Here is a 22439-nt window from a genome sequence, read left to right as displayed (position 1 = left end):
AACTACAACATTAAACTCTGTTGTCTTAATTTATGTTTGTTTTATTTTAATTATTGTAACAGGTTTTAGTTAGAAGTGTTAAAGATAGATTAGTGTTAATAAGTATGTAAACAGCAAACCCTTATGGTATAAAGGGGACAAGTGAACAAACAAATAGTAAAGGAAACGTATGCCTGTAGCAACTGCACAAACTGTAATAGCATAACTACCAAGCAGTTAACTAACTGCCCAAACTATTGTACAAAAAGACAAACGAAATAACCCAGAGGGGTTCAGCAGCAGAACATGTAAAGGAGAATAATAGAAATACATACATTTTCTTCCTTCATCAAATACAGTGCACAATTAAACACACAGTTCCAAGATTTTTGTCTCTGTAACAGAATGTACATGTATACTACTGTGTTTTCAATTCATTTCAGGTAAATAAAATAACAGAGTTTTTACAATTCCAAAGAGTCTATCGACCAGCCAAGGCCGAGAGTGAGCACAAGGCGGGAAGGCGCAAACCAACACAACAGAGCGTACCAGACCACGGTCAAGACCGAGTAAGCAACAAAACCAATTACAATTAAGTTTATAAGCCACTGAATATTACATTGTACGCCTATATAATTCAACTTCCATAAAACTGTGCAACGAGGGTTCATTGAACCGAGCTATCAAGGGCTCACAGAAACCCTCCAAGTTGCGGCTACGGGTTGGAGTTAACCCAACACACTCAGGTTCGACAGACATATAGTATATAGACAACATGCGCAAGCAAATGCAACCAAGACCAAGAACCACTGTGAGAAAGTGAAACAAGGACAGAGCTACCCGGAAAGGAGTGACTGTAACCCTTGCGAATCCACGGGAACCGGCCACACCTGCCAACACAAAATAAGGTGAAGGGTTAGGGTTTGAAACCAAATAATAACCCCGTACAAGAAAGCTATGACACGAAGCTGTGAATAAACCAAAGAAAACCCGTGTATGGTAGAGATGGAGAGGCCATACCTGCAGTGAGCCGAGACCCAGGCCAGCAGAATCGACGTATTAACCCTGAACACGAAGGGGTTGCAGAACGTTAGTTCCGGTACAAACGGTGGATAAAGAAATATAACACGGAACGAAACCATACCTGTTCTATAAAGCCGAGCGCCGGAGGAAAGCCAAGTTGGACAGCCATCGAACTGTGCATTTGATAGCTGAGCAGACCAGCAACCATTCATCACCAGCATTCACCACGAAATTACCAAAAGGACCATAACGAACAATATTCACCAGAACAAACCCAGGAATGCTCACACAGTCGTAAAAACAAGTTGATTGTGCAGTGGAGGAACCAGAACTTACCAATAAAACTTAAAGTGAATACATCGACTCCCACAGCAACGGATAAACAGAGTTGAATAGCATTGTTTCATCGTAAAACCAGCAGGAGCTCAACAGGGTTCTCCCCACAGGCAGAGAAACCAGAGGCGGAGCCGAGACCAGAACGAGACCACAGAGCAAGTCACAAAGTGAAAATGACCGAACAGGCGCGAAATGGCGGAGGAAAAGCGAATTAAGGGGATTAGGGTTTGTCAACTCCAAGGAGGGCAGGTGTCATAAGGAGAGACCAAGTAAGGTACCGTGAATTGAATGCCAATCAACCACCAGAATCATTTACAATCGCTTTTTAATCAAACCAAAGTATTAGTGTAAGTCCACGTAGATTGAGCTAGCGTGGGACCACGTGGGCTGGACCCATCATTTTCATTTAAGAATCCTAATTTGAACACACACAAAAAAAGCCAACTATAAACAAAATTTTAGCTATGGGAAAAATATAAATTTCCCTTTAAGATTATCTTATGTGATTGTGACATTAGGGCTTGAAACATCTTTAGAGAATTATGGAAGAAGATTGAGAAAATAAAAAACCATTTCATAATTGATAATCTTAAAATTAAAAGAAATACACCTATACTATTCTCCTCATAGAAGCTAGTCTTTCCCTCATTGAGAATTTAGTTATGACTAAGTATTTAATATACTAGTATAAGACCACAATCAAAGACTATCAACAAAATTCTAGTTATGGGAAAAATAAAAATTTCTCTTTAAGATTATCTTATGTGATTGTGAAATTAGGGCTTAAAAATTCTTTAGAGAATTATGGAAGAAGATTGAACAAATACAAAACCATTTCATAATTGATAATCTTAAAATTAAAAGAAATATACCTATATTATTCTGCTCGTACAAGCTAGCCTTTCCCTCATTGAGAACTTAGTTATGACTAAGTATTTAATATACTAGTATAAGACCACAATGAAAGACAAGATGCTTCTCGAGATTACTTCAAAATCTAGTCAAAGTTAACTATAGCTTAAGGAGGGTTGGTGTAATGATGCCATTTCTTGGTTAAATCAATCGATAATAGAGGAGGAGGTCATTTTGCAAAACATTGATGCCATTAATATTATTATCATGTTTAAGTTTAAGGATAAATGACCAGGTGATAAAGAAAGAAATGATAAGAAAAAATTAAAGTACCACAAAAAGGTTATTAAACCCAAACTAGAAGATCAAAATTATCTTTGTGTTATAGCTACATTAAAGAAGAAAAGCAACAATGTTATAATAAGAAACAACTCCCATGAGGCACATGGTAAAAAGAGATTGGGAATAGCCTAAAATGCCCCAAGATGAAAGAATTTGTCATCTTTATGGTATTAAGAAAATGGAAGATAAAAATAATTTTGTCTTAAAGTGGCTTACATATATCCAAATTAAATCCCATATTCAAACTATTTATAACAATATTAATCTTTCTAAACTCTCAATTCAAAAAAACCATAAAAAAATAGAAACGTTTCTTTCCAATCTTTTTAAAGATAAAATAAAATTCTTTAAACAACGAGTTGATTTCTTACCAGTTTCCTTAAAATCAGATGAACACATCATGATTTAAATAATAAGTAACTTAACTAACTTAAACACTACAATATTATTTTTCTTCCTATTATCATCATCATCAAATATAAATATTATGTGGTTTAAGTCACTTAGAACACCACAATAATATTTTATTTTCCCTTTCAGTAAACAAAAATAAATTATTAATAATATTCTTAACTAACTTAATCATTACAATAGTATTTTCCTTCTTATTATCATCATCATCAAATATAAATACTATGTAATTTAACTCACTTAAACACCACAATAATATTTTATTTCCCTTCTCTTGATCAACAATGATTAATTATTAATATTGTTTATCTAAAAAAAAACTAATATATAATATATTATCACCATCATAAATAATAATAATAATCTCCTCTTTCCCCTCTTTATTAAACATTGTCAATGATACTTAACCCAATAAAACATGTACTTATCAATAATACAGAATACTTAATTCAATAAAACATATAATACTAACAATAATAACAATTATAATAATTCTTCTCCAATAAATATATATATAACAAATATATAAATAATAAATGATATATATAAATAATAAATGATATAACTCTGCAATAATATTTTCTTCCTTTTCCTTTCTTTCTGAAGAATATTGAACCCAAATAAAATATTACCGTATATATAAGGAACGTTACCTTTTAATAAAATAAGAATATGTGTCCCCCATTGATATGGTGTCATCGTGTTTTAAAATATTTAATAAAATGGTAAAAACAATATTTGCTGTCTAACCAAACGCGCATTATATAATAAAGGTTGCAGCGAACTCGGGTTAATATAATATATCTCGCAAATTGCATCGAGATTTACTATATTTTGAAATAGTCATCAGAATAATTTATAAAATGTGGATGATACTTAACAACCAGCTAGAGTTAATTTAAAATGGCAAATTATATGAAAGATATATTATTACTATATATAGTTGATAAATGATGATAGTAATTAAAATACTTATCCGTTATCGGTAACATTTATAATTTGTAATTTTAGGATAAGAGAACAAGGGTGTTACGAAGATAGTTTTTAGAATAGCTTTTAGAATTTGTAACAGGAGTAAAAAAATGGCGTGGAAAACAACATAATCCTTGTAATTGGAGGCGAAGGCAAGGCAATGTTAGGTAGACATGTGCAAAGATTGGAGACCATCCTTAGGTTATATGACGTCACAAAATTCTATGCAGACGGACTGGGGGGCTATGCCAATGGGGGCAAGCGGTTAGCCGCAGCCCTCGGGCGAATCGCCCCATGTGGCCAAGTGATCTGAATTTAAATAGGAATGAAAAAAATTATAGATATAACTGTAAATACAAAGTTGCAACAAAAATAACACTTCATTTCATTAATATCAAATATTGAAACATGATTACAAACAGAATGGAAATAAGACTAGCTCGAGCGATGGTAGCTTATCTGAGAAGGAATGTGGTGGCTACATGCCTCTGAACTGTGTTACAATGAGGCTCAAGAGCCTATTTATTATTGAAAAACATGAGAAAACCCTAAACAACCAAAACCCTAACCCCGGGAGATGGAACCCGCTGGGGTTAGTTGGGCAGCCAACTTCCTAGGGTCGTAACTTGGTCATATTAGCTTTGCGTGGCATGTATGATACCTTGTTGGAAAGATATCCCCGAGTAATACAAGATTTGAGGGAGGGTCGTGCCATATGGGCCTAATGCAAACGTAAAAAAGAAATTCCATTTAGGGGGTCAAACCTGCTTCAGAAGTTCATGAGCCAAAACATTGCTAAAAATAGTAAATGCTGCAATAAATAAGGAAACAGATGAAACTAAATGGAGGTCTAGGTGGAATAGGCAGTTGGCCACCAATATCCACCTAGATCATGAAATCTCTTAATATATGTAAGTCATATAACTTGACCTCTCTATTGTCCCTTATAAATATTTGTTTAATGATGTATCTAAAATATTGAATGAACTAGATGATCAACTTTAAGTGCTTGAAACTTCTTAGCAAGAGCTCAGGGAAAGGCATGCTAAAATGATAATTAAGCATGAATCACTTGGTATTATGGTTGATGAAATGTACTTAGTGATTCCCACTACATCAACAAAGGTTGTTCCACCTAATGTTACATAAGAAAAAATTGCTCAGTATATAGTTTCTTCCAAGCACTCTAAGATCATAACTTAGAATTATAAGAAAATATTATAGTAGTCACCAATCCAAAGGAAGTAGAATTAGATATGCAGGTCATAGTTGTAAATATTTTATTTCAAAGATGAGGGCTAGGGAAGATAGAATTTTGGGTCTTTTTAAATCTAACTTTTAGTTTTAAACACAATTGCGTGATTTTCTTAAGATGCATGCAAAATATGATGATTTTAGAGACTATGAAGTATAAATTCCTAAGAAACAACAATCCATTTAGGAAATACTAGTAACTACATATAAAGTGATTATGACTAAGGTGTATATCCTAAGCATGTATATTAACACAATGCAATCTAAAATGTTGCAACATACTAGTAATTGGTGCAACTCCAAGAGCATTCCAAGAACAAATATTCAATATTAGAAGATATGTGGGTAAAGATTGTTGAAGCCATCTGACTCTATCACTAGAAAAAACTCGAGAAAGGAAAAGCAACTCTCTAGTTTATTTTTGAGTTTTAGTAGGAGATGGAAACAACCTTGACAACCCATGACAAGTTGAACTAATTTAACTAAGTTTACATGTTATCTAAATCTAAATCTTACCTTTGTGTATTTTATTTTGTAGGAATAGGCGATATTGTCTCAAGGATAATACAATCATAGTGTTATAAGATTGTTGATGCCTTATTTCATAATTTTAAGACCTTGTATGTAGTCTTTATCATTGAACTTAACTTGATTATTGATTCCAGGAATATTTCAAAATTATACACATAAGAGAGATTAAAAAATTGACCTGTTTCATTTTTGTCCAATTCCATAGTATTTCCAAAATTAATAACTGATATAAAGATGACTCACATTAATCTTACATGTCTACTTCTACATTGTGCACCTTATTTTTACCTATACAACGAAATTGTAATTGTACTTAGAGTCAACACCTTCATCTACCTTAAGAGAGAATATGTTTGGTTTCCTCATACGAGAATCACATTATAATATTAGAGAACTCACATTATTTATTAAATATTATAAATTGCATATAATACTTTTGTTTTAAATGATAATTAGATAATTGAATAAAAAAGACAAACACTAAATTTTTAATGCATAAGAGTGATATTTTATTATTTGTTAATAAAATTGGATTAAATGTATAACTGAATAAAAGAGATAAACACTAAGTATGCATGCATAAAAGTGGTATTTTATCCTTTGTTAAGAAACTTAGAAGCATTATTTATTTTGAATTTACATCAGAGGCCTATTTTGGAGAAGAAAGTTGCGATGACACTACTTCAATAATAATCATCGTCATTATTTATGCTAATAATATTATTTTTATGGCTATGTGTCCCATAGATTTTAACAAGAAATGAGTAATTCTCAAAGCTTTTTTTTTAATAAATACTAACCAAAGAAAAATCATGAGAATCAAATCCAGAAAGGTCACCTACATTGATTTTGTATATGAATATAGCAACTTAAGGGAATTGACTTCATACAAACTCAGAGTTGCATTGCTTATATAGTTTTATAGTATTGAGACAAATATTATTGAAGGGTGAAAAGTCTATGTTAGTTTGAAAAAAAATTATTAACAAAATTCTAGTTATGGTAAAAATAGAAATTTCTTTTTAAGATTACCTTATATGATTGTGAAATTAGGGTTTGAAACATTTTTAGAGAATTGAGGAATAAGATTGAGCAAATACAAAACCATTTCATAATTGATAATCTTAAAATTAAAAGAAATACACCTATAATATTCTCCTCATAGAAGCTAGTATTTCTCTCATTGAGAATTTAGTTATGACTAAGTATTTAATATACTAGTATAAGACTACAAGGAAAGGCAAGATGCTTCACAAGATTACTTCAAAATCTAGTCAAAGTCAACTATAGCTTAAGGAGGGTTGGCATAATGATGTGTTGTCTTGGTTAAATCAATGGATAATAGAGGAGAAGGTCATTTTGCAGAATATTAATGTCATTAATATTATTATCGTGTTTAAGTTTAAGGATAAATGGAAAGGTGATAAAGAAAGAGATGATAAGAGAAAATTAAAGTACTACAAAGAGGTCATAAAGCCAAACTAGAAGATCAAATTTATCTTTGTGTTATAGCCACATTAAAGAAGAAAAACAACAATGTTATAATAAGAAACAACTCCCATGAGCCACATGGTAAAAAGAGAGATTGAGAATATCCTAAAATGGCCCAAGATGAGAGAATTTGTCATCTTATGGTATTAAGAAGATGGAAGATAAAAATAATTATGTCTTAAAGTGGCTTACATATATCCATATTAGACCTTATTTTCAAAATATTTATAACAATACTAATCTTCCTAACCTCTCAATTCAAAAAACCATATAACCACAAAAAAAAAAAAAAAAAAAAACACTTATTTCCAATCTTTTTAAAGATAAAAATAAAATTCTTAAAAAAATCAATTGGTTTCTTACAATTTTGCTCAAAATCAAATGAACACATCATGATTTAAATAATAAGTAGCTTAACTAACTTAAACACTACAATAGTATTTGCCTTCGTATTATCATCATCATCAAATATAAATACTATGTGATTTAACTCACTTAAAATGCCATAATAATATTTTATTTCCTCTCTCTTAGTCAACAATAATTAATTATTAATAATATGCTTAACTAACTTAAACACTACAATAGTATTTTCTTTTTTATTATCATCATCATCAAATATAAATACTATGTGATTTAACTCACTTGAATACTACAATAATATTTAATTCCCCTTTCTCAGTCAACAATGATTAATTATTAATATTATTTATTTAGAAAAAAAATTACTAATATAAATATATCACCACCATCATTATCAAAAAAATAATAATAATAAATAAATAAATCAACCAAATATTATAACCATTTATTTCCTCTCTATCAAATATTGTCAATAATGCTTACCTAATAAAACATACGATACTAATAATAATAACAATAATTCTTATTCGTTTAATATATAATAAATATTTAAATATAATAATTTTAATAATATTCTCGTTTTTTCTTTTTCAACTATTATCAATAATGTTTACTCTAATTTATTATTTAGAATGACAAAATATACTTCGTCATTATCCTCAATGATAACGAGAAGACAAAAAAAAAATATAAATAATGTAAGTCTACACTAATATTTTATTTTCTTCCTTTCTTTGTGAAGAATATTGATTAATGTTGCAATCCGAGGAGAACCTAATCAAGAGGGATCAACGCAAATAAAATATTTGCGTATATATAAGGAACCTTACGTTTTAATAAAATAAGAATAAGTGTCCTCACCGATATGGTGTCATCGTGTTTTAAAATATTTAATAAAATGGTAAAAACAATATTCGATGTCTAACCAAACTCGCATTATATAATACAGGTTGCACAAAGGAAAGGAGTTTGTTTTGCCCGTGTTATTCCTTGCGCAACGAATTCGCGTTATATAATATATCTTGCAAATTGCATCGGGATTTACTATATTTTGAAATAGTCATCAGAATAATTTATAAATTGTGGATGATACTTAACAACAAGCTATAGTTAATTTCAAATGGTTATAAGAAAATATATATTATTATCACTATCTATATTTATTCAGGTAGGCAGTCTTTGGGATGGGAAAAAACACTGAAAGATATGAAGAAACGTGTGCAAAACATTTTACGCATAATGGGGTTTAATTACCCTACATGAATAAACTTCTAACCTAGAAATATTTATAAAATATTAAAATGAATATTTATAAAATGAAGTAATTTAAAAATGGGTGGGCTTGGTATATCATTGTAAAATAGTAACAAGAGTTATGATTGGATATATTCGTATAAAAACACTACATATGAATGCCCAAGTGATAAATACATCTAGAATATTAAAAATGGGTGGGCTTGGTATATCAGTGTAAAACTACATATGAAAAAAACTACATATGAATGCCCAGGTGATAAATACATCTAGAATATGGCTCGGTATATTCAAAAAAAAAAAAAAAAAAAACCTATATATGAATGCCCAAGTGATAAATACATCTAATAAAAAAAAACTAAATATGAATGCCCATGTGATAAATACATCTAGAATGTGAAGCCATAAACTATTTTTAGCCTAGTGAAAGTTAAGATAATTTAATTTTCTTTCTGTCTTTCAATCTACCACCATTTTAACTTTTTGTACTTAACAATGCCATTTTTTTAATATTATTGCTTAGGTAACTTGCATGTACAAGAAACTGCCATGTGTCTTGATTTTTGCCATGTGTCTTGATTTTTGCAAGAAATTTAGGGTTGCCACCATTTTGACTTTTTGTGCTCGGTAATGCCATTTCTGTCAATATTTCACCAATAGTTAACTCCTTCATGTCCTGATTTTTGCAAGAAATTCAATGTCTTGGAGTAAGATTTAGCCCAAACAGCTCAATTTTATGTGAACTACACGTACCTACAATGTTTTGGATTTCACTAGAGCTTAGTAGACCTAATTTTAACTTATACTAATAGAAAATAGAAAATCAACGTTTGTTCCCGCAAAGCAAGTATGCCTTCTTAATATGGAGTAAGTAAGGTGGTTTGGTTTATTTGCAACTAAGTCCAAGCATTTCTTATAAGTTGGTTGTGTAGGGCTTAGTTCTTATTAGATTATTGGTTTAAATTCGAAGAAAAAGGAGTTGAGAGTAAGAGTTTTGGGTAAGAGTTTTTTGATGGTTTATTAGCAGTATGTATAGTCTTATAAGTTGGTTGTGTAGGGTTTAGTTCTTATTAGATTATTGGTTTAAATTCGAAGAAAAAGGAGTTGAGAGTAAGAGTCATGACGGGAATAACATCTCCACATCAACAAATAGAGTTTTTCCCTCTTGCATTAAAACACAAATGTAATTGAAAAAAAAGCATTTAAAACTTTCTGCTCTAAAATTTTATGGTCAAAATCATTGTCACATTAATCCTAGTATTAAATATGGTAAAATTATTAATTCTTAATTTCTCTCAAACATTTTTTTTTACTGATTTTCCAAAAATATTCAAAAAAAATCCTTCATTCTATAAGGAGATTTATATTTCTCATGTAAACGTTGTAGGTATGTCCAATATAACAAAAATCGAGAATTAAAAAATCAATCCATTCCAATTTCCCTCCTGCATTAAAGCACAAATGTAATTGAAAAAAAACCATTTAAAACTTTCTACTCTAAAATTTTATGGTCAAAATAACTGTTGCACATTAATCATAGTGTTAAATATGGTAAAATTCTTAATTCTTAATTTCTCTCAAACATGTTTTTTTTTTTAGACAAAAACGGTTAATTTTATTAAAAGGCGCCAGCGTTAAGGCAAAGAGTGAATACAACGCTTTTCTGGAAACTAACCGAGGGCCTGTTTTTCCAGCTATTACAAAACATTGCTAATCAAAGATAGAAAACATCCCACTGCTGGAGACTATCGGAAGAAATCAACGGAAACATCAGCGCTTTACCTTCAGATCTGTAGCAGTTCGCTGGATGCTGAATGGGCCCAGAGGCAAAGGATCTCTCCAGAGCAGCAGACGGATTCATTAGTCCCAGAACACCACGATATGCGCTCTTCTTATTAATCTTTTGGTTGCACTTACAACAGAGAAAAAACTCAGGGTGATAAGTCAGCAGCAAAGGATCCAGGGAGCACTTCTTAGGGGATATTGTAGAAGCAATCGACCTGGTTAACTGACAGCGAACTTTTGCTTCGCAGAACGCCTTGGTTGGCTTCCATATCTGCTTGGGAGTTTAAATTCCTGAGGATGTGATAGAAGGAGATCTTGTGGAATTTTGGCAATAAAAGTTTGATTCTCCGGAGGATGGTTGATAAGTGGAGCTGAGAAGGATTCTTTTTGGATTGCAGAGCCTGGATAATAATCCTGGAGTCCCCGAAGACTGAAATGGAACGGATGTTGCCTTTGATTGCTTGTGAGAACCCCTGCCACAAAGCCAGAGCCTCCGCTCTGTTGTTGGATTCCTTGCCTAAACCCCAAGCAAACCTTAACACCTCAGAGCCATCCAGACACAAAAGAACTCCGCCGCCTCCTGCGAAACCGGGGTTGCCTTTGGAGGCCCCATCAAAGAACAGGCAATGCTCATTCAGAGTCGACCTCCATTTAATGAACTCTTGCTCCTCCAGCCTGATTTCCCAATTGGAGGGAACGTTGGTGGCGATGGTAGCACAATCTTTATGGTTTGGGACCAAACCATTCAGCCAGAGTTCCTCTTCTCTGTTAAGGGCTTTCCCAGATTTTTTGGCAGAGCTGGCATCCAGAGTTTCTCCTAAAAGAGCTTTAACTTTGGTGATGACTTTGATCGGGTTGCAGCTTTCGTTTCTGAAAAGTCTGTTATTCCTTTCCAGCCACAGCTTCCAACAAACGAACTTGGGGATCCAAAGCCAACAATTTTTGAGGAGGATATTTTTGGAAAGACCATACGGAGATAATTTGCTCCAAGACTGGAAAAGGTGTTGGATGTTCCTGGGGAGCTCGAAATTATCAGAATTTAGCATGAGAACCCCCTTCCAGACTTTTGATGCAAAAGGGCAGGTTAAGAACAGGTGATCAGTTGTTTCTTCCTCTGACTTGCAAAGAATACACCAAGATGGTCCTTCCATTCCGCCTTTACGGAGATTATCTCGAGTGAGAATACTATTGTGGGCTAATGTCCAGCAGAAGAAATCAATTTTGGGAAGAGAGGGGGAATCCCAAATAAAATGCCATTGAGCCGGATTTGGGGGAACATTCGGGATGGCCATAATACTTTTGTATCCTTCAGCAGCAGAATACGAACCAGAGACAGAACCCCACCCTCGTTTGTCTTTTGTTGAGGCTTTTACTGGAGCTTTCCCTTGAAGCTTATCCAAAAGAACAGAGGCTTCACCCTCCAGCCACTGAGGGACCTCCCCCAATTGCCAGCTTTCCCAGAGACCATCCTCCGACCAAGAGGAGATATCCCAGAGAGTGTTCAGATTGCGATCTTGAAGCCAGGCTCTGATATTGGAGATTTCTTCCACCTGTTTCAACGGTTGGTCACCTAGTATAGGATCATCCCATATTCTTATTTTTCGCCCATTACCTGGAATCCAATACAGTTTATGACTAAAATGTTCCAAAGCTTTGATGCAGAGATTAAGAACAAGAGAACCTTTGGGGGAATGAGGAGGATGATCCAGGCATCTGAGGCGCTTCCCATGGAAATATTTTCTCCACAGGACCTTCTTGCTCCAACTAATTTTTCCAGAGACAATGTCCCAGAGCAGCTTGGTTCCCAAGGCCAGATTTTGAGCAGCCAGACCGCGGATTTGTAATCCTCCTTCCATAAATGGCTTTTTAATAGTATCCCATTTAACAAGGTGCAACCTTCTTTCGTTGTTTTTTCCCCCTTCCCACAGGAAGCGCCTGAGAAGAACTTCCATTTTGTTGATGAAGGTTTTAGGGGCCAGGAGGATAGAGTGCTGATATAACGGTAGACTTGAGAGGACCGCTTTCATCAAAATGATCTTCCCCGCATTATTTAGCCATGAAGCTCCCCAGGCATGAATTCTGTTTTTGATCTTGTCCAGCAAGGGCGTCCAATGGGCAACTTTGGGAATGGTACTGAAGATAGGGATCCCCAGGTATTTGAAGGAGTCCCAGGCCCAGGACCCTTCCATATGGAGAATCCTAGCAATATCAGATAATTCCTTGACCGAGCAATTCCAGCTATAGACTATGCTTTTTGTAAAGTTGATCTTGCTGCCCGAGACTTCTCTGTAGTTGTCCAGCTCCTTCTTAAAGGATTTTGCAGAGTTTATGCTTGCCCCACCCAATAATAGCGTATCATCAGCAAATTGGGCATGATTTATGTCTTTGACCTGGTGAACCATGTGGAGTCCAGGAAGGATTTGAGTCTGGAGGTTATGGTCCAGTTGAAAGCTAAGAACTGAGGCTTGAATCACGTAAAGAAGCGGGGACAAAGGGCAACCTTGTCTGAGGCCCCTAGAGGCTTGGAAGAAGTCTGAAGGTCGCCCATTTACTAAAGGCGCAATCCAAGGAGAGGCAATGCAGGCTTTTATCCAGTTAATGATAGCTGGAGAAAATCCCATTTTCTTCATAACCATAAACAGGAATTCATGCTTTACCCTGTCAAACGCATTTGCCAAGTCTAGCTTAATCACCATACCTTTCTCCTTACGATGGTAGCTTGAATGAACCACTTCTTGCACCAGCACTATATTGTCAAGAATTTTTCTCCCTTTGATGAAACCACCTTGATTTTTCAGGAATAATGGCAGGTAAGATTTTTTTGAGGCGGTTGGCTATAATTTTGGTTATAAGCTTGTAACTGGAGTTACACAACGAGATTGGCCTGAATCTGCTGAAATTAGCTGCTCCTTTCTCTTTTGGAATCAAGGCCAGAAACGCTGAATTGATGCCGCCTCCGATCTTTGCACAAGATTGGGATTTCTTAACCATTCTCAGAAGGTCAGCTTTGATTATGTCCCAACAGGAAAGATAGAATCTAACAGGGAACCCATCCGGACCCGGAGCTTTGTCCGGTTCCATACTGTCCAAGGCATTTCTGAGCTCATTCATGCTGATCGGAGCCATCAGCATAGCGTTGGTAGGATCTTGGACACAATGAGGGATCAAATTCATCGGATAGACCTGAGGATCCAATGGTGGTTCATCCGGGGCTGAGTAAAGATATTTGAAATGAATGTGAGCTGCCCGCTTTATTTCTTCGAAGTCTTTAACCACTACATTTTGGTGGTGAATTTCTTTAACGGATTTGAATTGCTTGCGGGCTTCAGCTTGCTTGTGAAAGAAGCTGGTATTTTTGTCCCCAGCTTGTAACCAGAGAGCTCTGGATTTCTGCCTCCAGAGTTCTTCTTCTTCCCTGCTTGCTTTGTGAAATTCTTTTTGCAGGTCAATTTCTCTTTGAAGAAGGTCTTGGGTGACTACAGTATTTTCCAAAGACATTTGATGGGTAGCAAGATTGTCCAGGGCCGTCTTTCTGATGGAGGAGGGAGATTTCAGCGTTTTTGCCCACTCCTTGAGTCTTCTTTTGAGCCCCCTCAGCTTTTCTTCCCACACATAGAAGGGGGAACCTTGAACCGGTCTGTTCCAGGCTTCTGAAACCATCTCTTGGAACCCCTCATGCTGAAGCCATAATGAGCTGAACCTGAAGGGAATGGGCCCAAGATTTTCCTCCGTGGAAAGCTCAAGAAGAATGGGTTTGTGATCTGAGGTGCTGTTTGGCAGAATTTTGGACGAAGCCATGAGACCACAAGTCAGGAAAGAGGATTGAACCAGAAATCGGTCTAACCGAGCTGCGATATGATTTGGTCCCACCCTTTTGTTGGACCATGTGAACTTCCCAGATGAGGGCTTGATATCCTCTAGTTCCCATCCCAATATGAGATCTTCAACCCATTCTCTTGTTGGGTCCCTGACCGGGGATCCTCCCCTTTTCTCATTTGCAGCAAGAGTAACATTCATGTCACCAGCTATAATAATGTTTTCAGGGTTGTTCAGCGAGAGATAGGACGAAATTGAGTCCCAGCAGGATTTTTTCTCAGAAGGAAGAACAGGAGCATAAATGTTAAACAAACTTACTTGATGGCCGGAGTCTTTATGGAGGAGCTTCGTGAATATTCAGTGGGAGGAGTTATCTTTTTGAATCAGGTCATAGATAGTGCTGTCCCAGAAGGTAGCGATTCCACCGGAGGCGCCTCTTGCACTGATAGCACATCCAATACCTTTTCGCCAGAAGGATTTGCTAGCATTAAGGAGGAGATTTTCCTCCAACTTTGTCTCCTGGATTAGAAGGATTTCAGGCGAGTACATTCTGACTATATCTTTGAGGGCATCTTCTTTTAGCTTGCTGCCTAGTCCTCTGCAATTCCAGGAGACGTACTTCATTATTTATTGGCTTGGGGGAATGTGGCTCCTTTTGGAGCCGAGCCCTGCTTGCGCCCAGACCTTGTATTCATCATTCCCTTGAGAGTTTTTTGGGATCCTTGGAGAACATCCCTATAGGTTTTCTCCTCTCTTAGTTTCTTCTTGGATTTTCGACCCCTGGCTAACTTGATAGGAGTGACTTGAGAGCTGTCTGACTCATCGGTTCTTCCTTCTGAGTCTTCATCCGATTCGGAGGCCAAGCTTATGTGTTCTTCATTATCTTTATTTCCTTCAATGCCTCCTGAGGCTGGGGGGGTGAGTATTTCAGTACCCGTTTCTTTTGCTTCCTTCATTGAGTTTTCAGGTGCTTCTTGAGTCTCGATGGTTTCTGCGTTCCCTCCGGAGGAGGTTCCAACTTTTGGATCTTCATTGTTCTTCAGATTGGACTGCGGCTTCTCCCCTGAACCAGAATTTTTCTTCTCTGTTGGTCTTGGGATAGCCTTGCCTCTTTTGATTTCTTTCCATCCTTCCTCGTCTTCCTTAGTCCCGGCTTGGGATTTGGGGCAATTCCGTTGGAAGTGTCCGTGTTCATGACATGTTCTGCATTTGAACGGTAGTTGTTCGTAGTCCAGCTTTTGATAGTGATGCCATTCTCCCACTGTGATTTTAATCGCTTCGGGAAGACCAGCCTCTAAGTCAACTTCCACGCAGATTCTTGCGCAAGTGTATTGGCCTTTATTGTCTGCTTTGTCAATGAATCTGCCCAGACCGTTCCCAATCTTTTGCAATGACTGATAGCTCCAGCAGTGGATCGGAAGGTTGGGGAACCTAACCCAGACTGGAACTTCCTTCGGAACATCTACTGAGGGATCGAAGTCCGGGGTCCATTTATTGAGGTACAGACCCTAATTTCCCATGAAATACGGTCCATTCCTGAAAACCAGATCCCGGTCTTCTTTGGTGGTGAACTCGAAAATGAAGAAACCTCTCCCTACCGGATAACAGATCACACTGTTCTTCAGCTGGGGCCTCCAGTTGCGTTGAATCCAATCGTCCGTGGTTTTTGTAGAGGGCCAACGCCCCATGAATTGCCCGACCAATCCTCTATCAGCAAGGGCAAGAGCAATTTTGATCAGCTGATCTTCTTGCAGGGCTATCTCAGGCACTTCCTCGAGTTTTTTAATGAATTTTGGGATATCTGGGGCAGGACGTTTCTTTCCTTTCTGCGTTAATAATCTTCGGAAGGCTTCTTCAGAGGATAGTGGAGGGGTGGGAGAGGATTCCCCACCCCCAGGATCACCCATGACTGCCACAAAGGAGCGCAACCAGGGATCTCAGCTCATACCCCAGCGCCCCTTCAAATCCAAGAAAACAAGCTTGGATCCAGAACACGGCTCAGATAGACGCCCAGCCGAAGGCACAGCGCAACAGAGTGAAGTGGAACACGGTGAGGGAGCCCGTTCAATCGCCCAGAGGGCCGAGGCCGCCGACACAGTCGCAGAAACCCTAGCAGAGCTCGTCCGTCTACCACCTCAATTTCTCTCAAACATGTTACACATTAATCTTAGTGTTAAATATGGTAAAATTCTTAATTCTTAATTTCCCTCAAACATTTTTTCTGATTTTAAAAAATATTCAAAAAAACCTTTCCTTCTATGAGGAGGTTTATATTTCTCATTTGAAATATTCAAAAAAAACCCTTCATTCTATGAGGAGGTTTATATTTCCGATTTAAACATTGTAGGCATGTCCAATATAACAAAACCGAGAATTAAAAAATCCATCCATTCCAATTTCCCTCCTGCATTAAAACACAAATGTAATTGAAAAAAAAAACATTTGAAACTTTCTAACACAAATGTAATTGAAAAAAAACTATGGTCAAATTAACTATTGCACATTAATCATAGTGTTAAATATGGTAAAATTCTTAATTCTTAATTTCTCTCAAACATGTTACACATTAATCTTAGTGTTAAATATGGTAAAATTCTTAATTCTTAATTTCCCTCAAACATTTTTTCTGATTTTAAAAAATATTCAAAAAAACCCTTCCTTCTATGAGGAGGTTTATATTTCTCATTTAAAATATTCAAAAAAACCCTTCATTCTATGAGGAGGTTTATATTTCGGATTTAAACGTTGTAGGCATGTCCAATATAACAAAACCAAGAATTAAAAATTCCATCCATTCCAATTTCCCTCCTGCATTAAAACACAAATGTAATTGAAAAAAAAAACATTTAAAACTTTCTAACACAATGTAATTGAAAAAAAACATTTGAAACTTTCTACACTAAAATTGTATGGTCAAAATCACTGTTACACATTAATCTTAGTGTTAAATATGGTAAAATTCTAAATTCTTAATTTCTCTCAAACATTTTTTCTAATTTTCCAAAATATTAAAAAAAAAACACCCTTCATACTATGAGGAGGTTTATATTTCCCATATAAACATTGTAGACATGTCCAATATAACAAAAACCGAGAATTAAAAAATCCAAATCCATCCATTCCAATGTCTTAGTCGCTTTGCATATGTGGGTGTGGGTAAATATTAAAAAAAAAAACGGATAAATATTCAAAAAAAAAAAAAACCCTTCATTCTATGAGGAGGTTTATATTTCCCATTTAAACATTGTAGGCATGCCCAATATAACAAAAACTGAGAATTAAAAAATTCAAATCCATCCATTCCAATCTCTTAATCACTCTGCGTGTTTCCAAAAATATTTAAAAAAACCCTCATTCTATGAAAAGGTTTATATTTTAGGCATGTCCAATATAACCAAAACCAAGAATTAAAAAATCCATCCATTCCAATCTCTTAATCACTCTGCGTGTTTCCAAAAATATTAAAAAACCCCTCATTCTATGAAAAGGTTTATATTTTAAGCATGTCCAATATAACCAAAACCAAGAATTAAAAAATCCATCCATTCCAATCTCTTAGTCGCTTTGTATGTGAAATCCATCCATTCCATCCATCCATTCCATTCTCTTAATTGACTGTGCATATTTCCAAAAATATTAAAAAAAAACCCTCATTCTATAAGGAGGTTTATATTTCCAAGAATTAAAAAATCAAATCCATCCATTCCAATCTCTAAATCAACTCTACATTTTTCCACAAATATTAAAAAAAACCCTCATTCAAAGAGGAGATTTATATTTGGTTTACTGCATTTTTCCAAAACTATTAAAAAAAACCCTCATTCAAAGAAGAGATTTATATTTCGCATTTAAACGTTGTAGGCATGTCTAATATAACAAAAACCGAGAATTAAAAAGCCTATCCATACCAATCTCTTAGTGGCTTTGCATATATGTAGTGGCTTTACGCCAGAACCTGTTTCGGCCTTGAGAACCATAGGGCAAGCAACAGAACGAAACAGTACTTGTGATACATCATTAAAGAGAGTTTTCCTAATTCCACAACTTATATGACGAAGCATTCACTGATTGGTAATCTATTGCTATACATTCCGAAATTAATCACAGGTCTGAATTGGTGAGGATCAGTTGGACCTGCAATCACAAGTCTGACCAGTACAGAAAGTAACCTTGACTCCTCGCTTTGTCACCTGTGGCATAAAAACAACGGAGATAAATAAAGGAATGACTTCATTCTAATTCCATGCATAAGTTTGGTTTTTCGTGAGAAAATATCTTCTGTGATCTGACATGAGTTCATGAGTTCATATGACTGTATTTATTTAGTTTATAAAACCTATTAAGGAAAATAATCATTCACCACATGACTGTATTTATTTAGTTTATAAAACCTATTAAGGAAAATAATCATTCACCACACATGGAAATCCTGAATAAAATAAAATAAAAATAGCAGATCATTCATTTAGCATTATATTCATAAAACATATAAGGAAAATTTATCAGACTGTTCATCCAACTGGGAGTACACCAACAGTACATGTATTAATTTCTGAAAATACAAAGCATTAAAATTTTTGTATTAATTTTATCAAAGCAATGCTTGAAGCAAGAAACGACGTTTTGAGAAGAAGTTAACTACCACCAACGCCAGGTACAAACATACTGATTCGAGACGGTTAAAGTGAAATATCAGCCTTTTGTTTGGTTGAAATGCCTGAAATGCACTTCGCTGCTTAAAGTGAAAGATCGGCCTTTTGTTTGGTTGTTTTGCATGTTGGAATAAGCATTTACATATTAATTTTTTGAAAGCAAACCTTGAAGCAAGAAAAGACTTAAAAAAAAAAAGAAAAAATTAGGAAATAAAATAAAGAAAAATTACCATCAATGCCCTGAACGAAGATATTGATTGAAGAAGGTTAAAGCGAAAGGTCCGCATTTTGTTTCTCTGAAATAACAGTTAAAGTAAAATATTAGTTTTTCGCCTAAATTGCTCTGCATTGTTGTAACAAACATTTTATCTCACTGCCATTTTCTTAAGAAAGGAATTCTCCAAAATATAAAACCTGCCATCAGAATTGCCTGCGTTGCTGTTGGTCATTTTATCTCCATTAAAATTGCATGGCGTCTTTCACTACTTCAAAACTGCCCGGCGTCTTTCACTGAGAGTTTTTGCTATTGACTGCAATTTGGATTTCAGCAAATCAAAAGAATTGCGGTCCAAGTACTGTGATAGAGAGCTCATAGTGTTTCCCAGCCTTCAATTGATGACCCGAAGCCTAAACCAGAAGCGAAGCCAAAACTGATCAAATTTGTGCTAGTAAGGCAAACTGATCAAATTTGTGCTAGTAAGGCGGTTAGGGAGTTGCTCAGCATAATCGAACGGTTCAATCGTTTAACATATCATGTAATGGTGCACAATAGGCCGGAGCAAAGTGTTTTTTTCAGAGGGAACTAATTAATATAATTTTAATTTTTCAAAATGTTTATTTAAATATGATTATTCCTTTTGATAAAATATTTAATTAAATTTATTAGTTAAATAAAAAAGTAATTACTCACCGCTCTTAAAACACTAATTATCAATACATTGATACAACTCAAATAAAAATAAAAAACACATAATAGTAACTTAAACACCCATGAAAATGTTGAGGAAGGAGCGAGCCCCTCGGTTAATTAATTAATTAACCGTGCCACTCAAATAACAACTTACTATTTATAAAATGATCTGTACAACAACGTTGGCACAGTTGCTCCTCTACTCCCGCATCCAACTAAAGTTTGGGACATTCTCCAGCACCAATCTTAAACAACGACGTTACAATGTTGGATGCCTTCCACCTTCTCTAAGTCGGAACACCCTTTAATGTATAGTTCTTCAAGCTTTTCCCGCTGCCCCAATCCCCTTAGGTTCTTCAACTTCACATATAATTTTTTTTTTTAAATATTTAATTAAATTTATTAGTTAAATAAAACAATGAAAAAAGTAATTACTTACGGCTATTAAAATACTAATTATCAATACATTGATACACCTCAATAAAAATACATTGATACAACTCAATAAAAATAAAAAACACATAATAGTACCTCCAACACCCATGAAAATGTTGTGCAAGGACCGAGCCCCTCGGTTAATTAATTAATTAACCGTGTCACTCAAATACCGCCACCAACGTTCGCGCAGTTGCTCCTCTACTCCCGCATCCAACTGAAGTTTGCATCCAACTGCAGTTTGGGGCATCCTCTAGCATCAATCTCAAGCGACGCACAATATTGGGTGCCTTCCACCTCTTCTAAGTTGGAACACCTTTCAATGCCTTCCAACTCTTCTAAGTCGGAACATCCTTCAATGTCTAGTTGTTCAAGCTCTTTCAGCTGCCCCAATCCCCGTATGCTTTTCAACTTCACACATCCAGTTGCATCCAACGACCTAAGAGATATCAATGTTTCAATACTGGGCAACTCCTCCAATTCTATGCACTGGCTAATGTTCAGGTATTGAAGTTTTGCAGGACCATGAATTTGATCTATTCTGCTCAAATTATGACACCCACTAAATGATAGATGTATGAGTGTATTTGGCAATTTTCCAACCTTCACCAGATTATTGCAGCTCTCTATTGAAAGATGTCGGAGGTTGCAGCAAACCCTTTCAGCAAATGATACCTCTGATATCCCTGTCTCTGAAACTTCTAACTTTTGGAGCCGCGGAAGTATCTGAGAATCATTCAAAGTTCCCCTTTTTCCTCTGACGATCTCCTCCTTCAACGGCAGTTCGCGTATCAACGGACATCTGTGTACCGACAACTCAGTCAACTGAGTCAACCGTCCAATAGAAGTCGGCAACGCGTTCAAGTCATCGCAGCATACTATTTTTAATTTATTCAAGTTACTCAAGTCGCCTAGCAAAGGCGGCAAACATTTCAATTTTTTGCTGCCATATATAAACAATTCCTTCAAGTTCTTCAAGTGATATAGTGAAGACGGCAGCACGTCCAGCAAAAGCCATCCTCCTAATTGCAGAACTTCCATACAGCTGAGCTCTCCAATTGCACTGGGCAATTCTTTCAAATTTGTACAAATCAAACGTAACTGTTCAAGGGACCTCTGATGTGCCACTTGTGAAGGGAGTACTTCAATCTTTTTACATTGACTGAGATCTATGTACTTAAGCGTACTTATATTTCCTAGTGTTTCTCTTTGCAAGGTTAATTCAAAGCAGCTCTGCAAATCAAGATGCTGGAGTTTAATTAATTTACAAAAAGAATCTGGCAGTCTCTCCAAAGTCGAGCAGTGAGACAGTTCGACGTGCTGGAGTTTGGTTAATTTACCAAAAGATTCTGGCAGGCGATCCAAAGCTGTGCAATAATTCAGCTGGATGTGTTGGAGTTCGGTTAAATTACCGAAGCAGTTCGGCAATGCCTTCATTCTTATCCATCCCTCCAACACCAGTACTTTCAACGACCGCAGAAAACAGAATTCTTCTGGCAATTCTGTGATAGAGATACGTTCATTGCCGTCATAACTAATTACAATCCGTTCTAGGTGGTTTAGCTGCCCTATAGACTTTGGAATGTCCGAGAGGGGAGTCTTAATCTCCAACTCCCTCAACTCTAAAGGTGGCTGCAAAATGTTCAGAAAAAATATAAAAATATCATCTTTCTCATTAAAAGAAACCCTGAGAACATATACCATGTGCTACAATATCAATAGCTAGTAAACACAAACTTTAATTCAAAAAGTGTTAACTTTAATTCAAAAAAATCCTAATTTACCTCTAATTCCTCTCCCCACAATGTTCTCAAGAACCCTTGAATTTGCAGAACCCTTAAATTTTTCATAGGAACCCAGGAAGGTAGGAAGGAAGATTCACAGTCCATCCAGCGCAGCCATTTGAGATTTGGAGAAGACACCTTTGTCAAAATGCGTTCCATGAGATCACTTTCGGCGTAAAGAAATTGCAAACTACTCATACGAATACCGTCATCTACTTCAGTGTATTCGCAACAAAACGCGTTATCGTC

The 22439-nt window shown here is 35.7% G+C and overlaps 1 protein-coding gene and 1 long non-coding RNA gene across 3 annotated transcripts; both read right to left on the bottom strand.

The window, feature by feature from the left end:
* Nucleotides 1-594: 594 nt before the first annotated feature.
* LOC149211628 (uncharacterized) lies at nt 595-14610 on the bottom strand. The gene is made up of 6 exons (XM_089388443.1): nt 13379-14610; nt 10809-13251; nt 10591-10720; nt 10484-10502; nt 1124-1190; nt 595-999 (listed from the first exon to the last, which is right to left on the bottom strand). Exons 1-6 carry the CDS (start codon nt 14608-14610, stop codon nt 595-597), a joined length of 4296 nt encoding a protein of 1431 aa, XP_089244569.1.
* Nucleotides 14611-18214: 3604 nt separating this feature from the next.
* LOC149211627 (uncharacterized) lies at nt 18215-20627 on the bottom strand. 2 transcript variants are annotated; one of them, XR_016250174.1, is made up of 4 exons: nt 20503-20627; nt 19476-19688; nt 19292-19357; nt 18215-18599 (listed from the first exon to the last, which is right to left on the bottom strand). It is a non-coding gene; the product is annotated as an uncharacterized LOC149211627 (long non-coding RNA). The 2 variants fall into 2 exon arrangements; XR_016250175.1 differs by having other exon boundaries at nt 19480-19688.
* Nucleotides 20628-22439: the final 1812 nt, after the last annotated feature.

This window comes from Pinus tabuliformis, chromosome 1_1 (assembly GCF_031772625.1).
Source record: "Pinus tabuliformis cultivar Carrire ecotype Pingquan chromosome 1_1, CPIR1, whole genome shotgun sequence".
Lineage (NCBI taxonomy): Eukaryota > Viridiplantae > Streptophyta > Pinopsida > Pinales > Pinaceae > Pinus > Pinus tabuliformis.
This window is presented reverse-complemented; position numbering and strand designations above follow the sequence as displayed.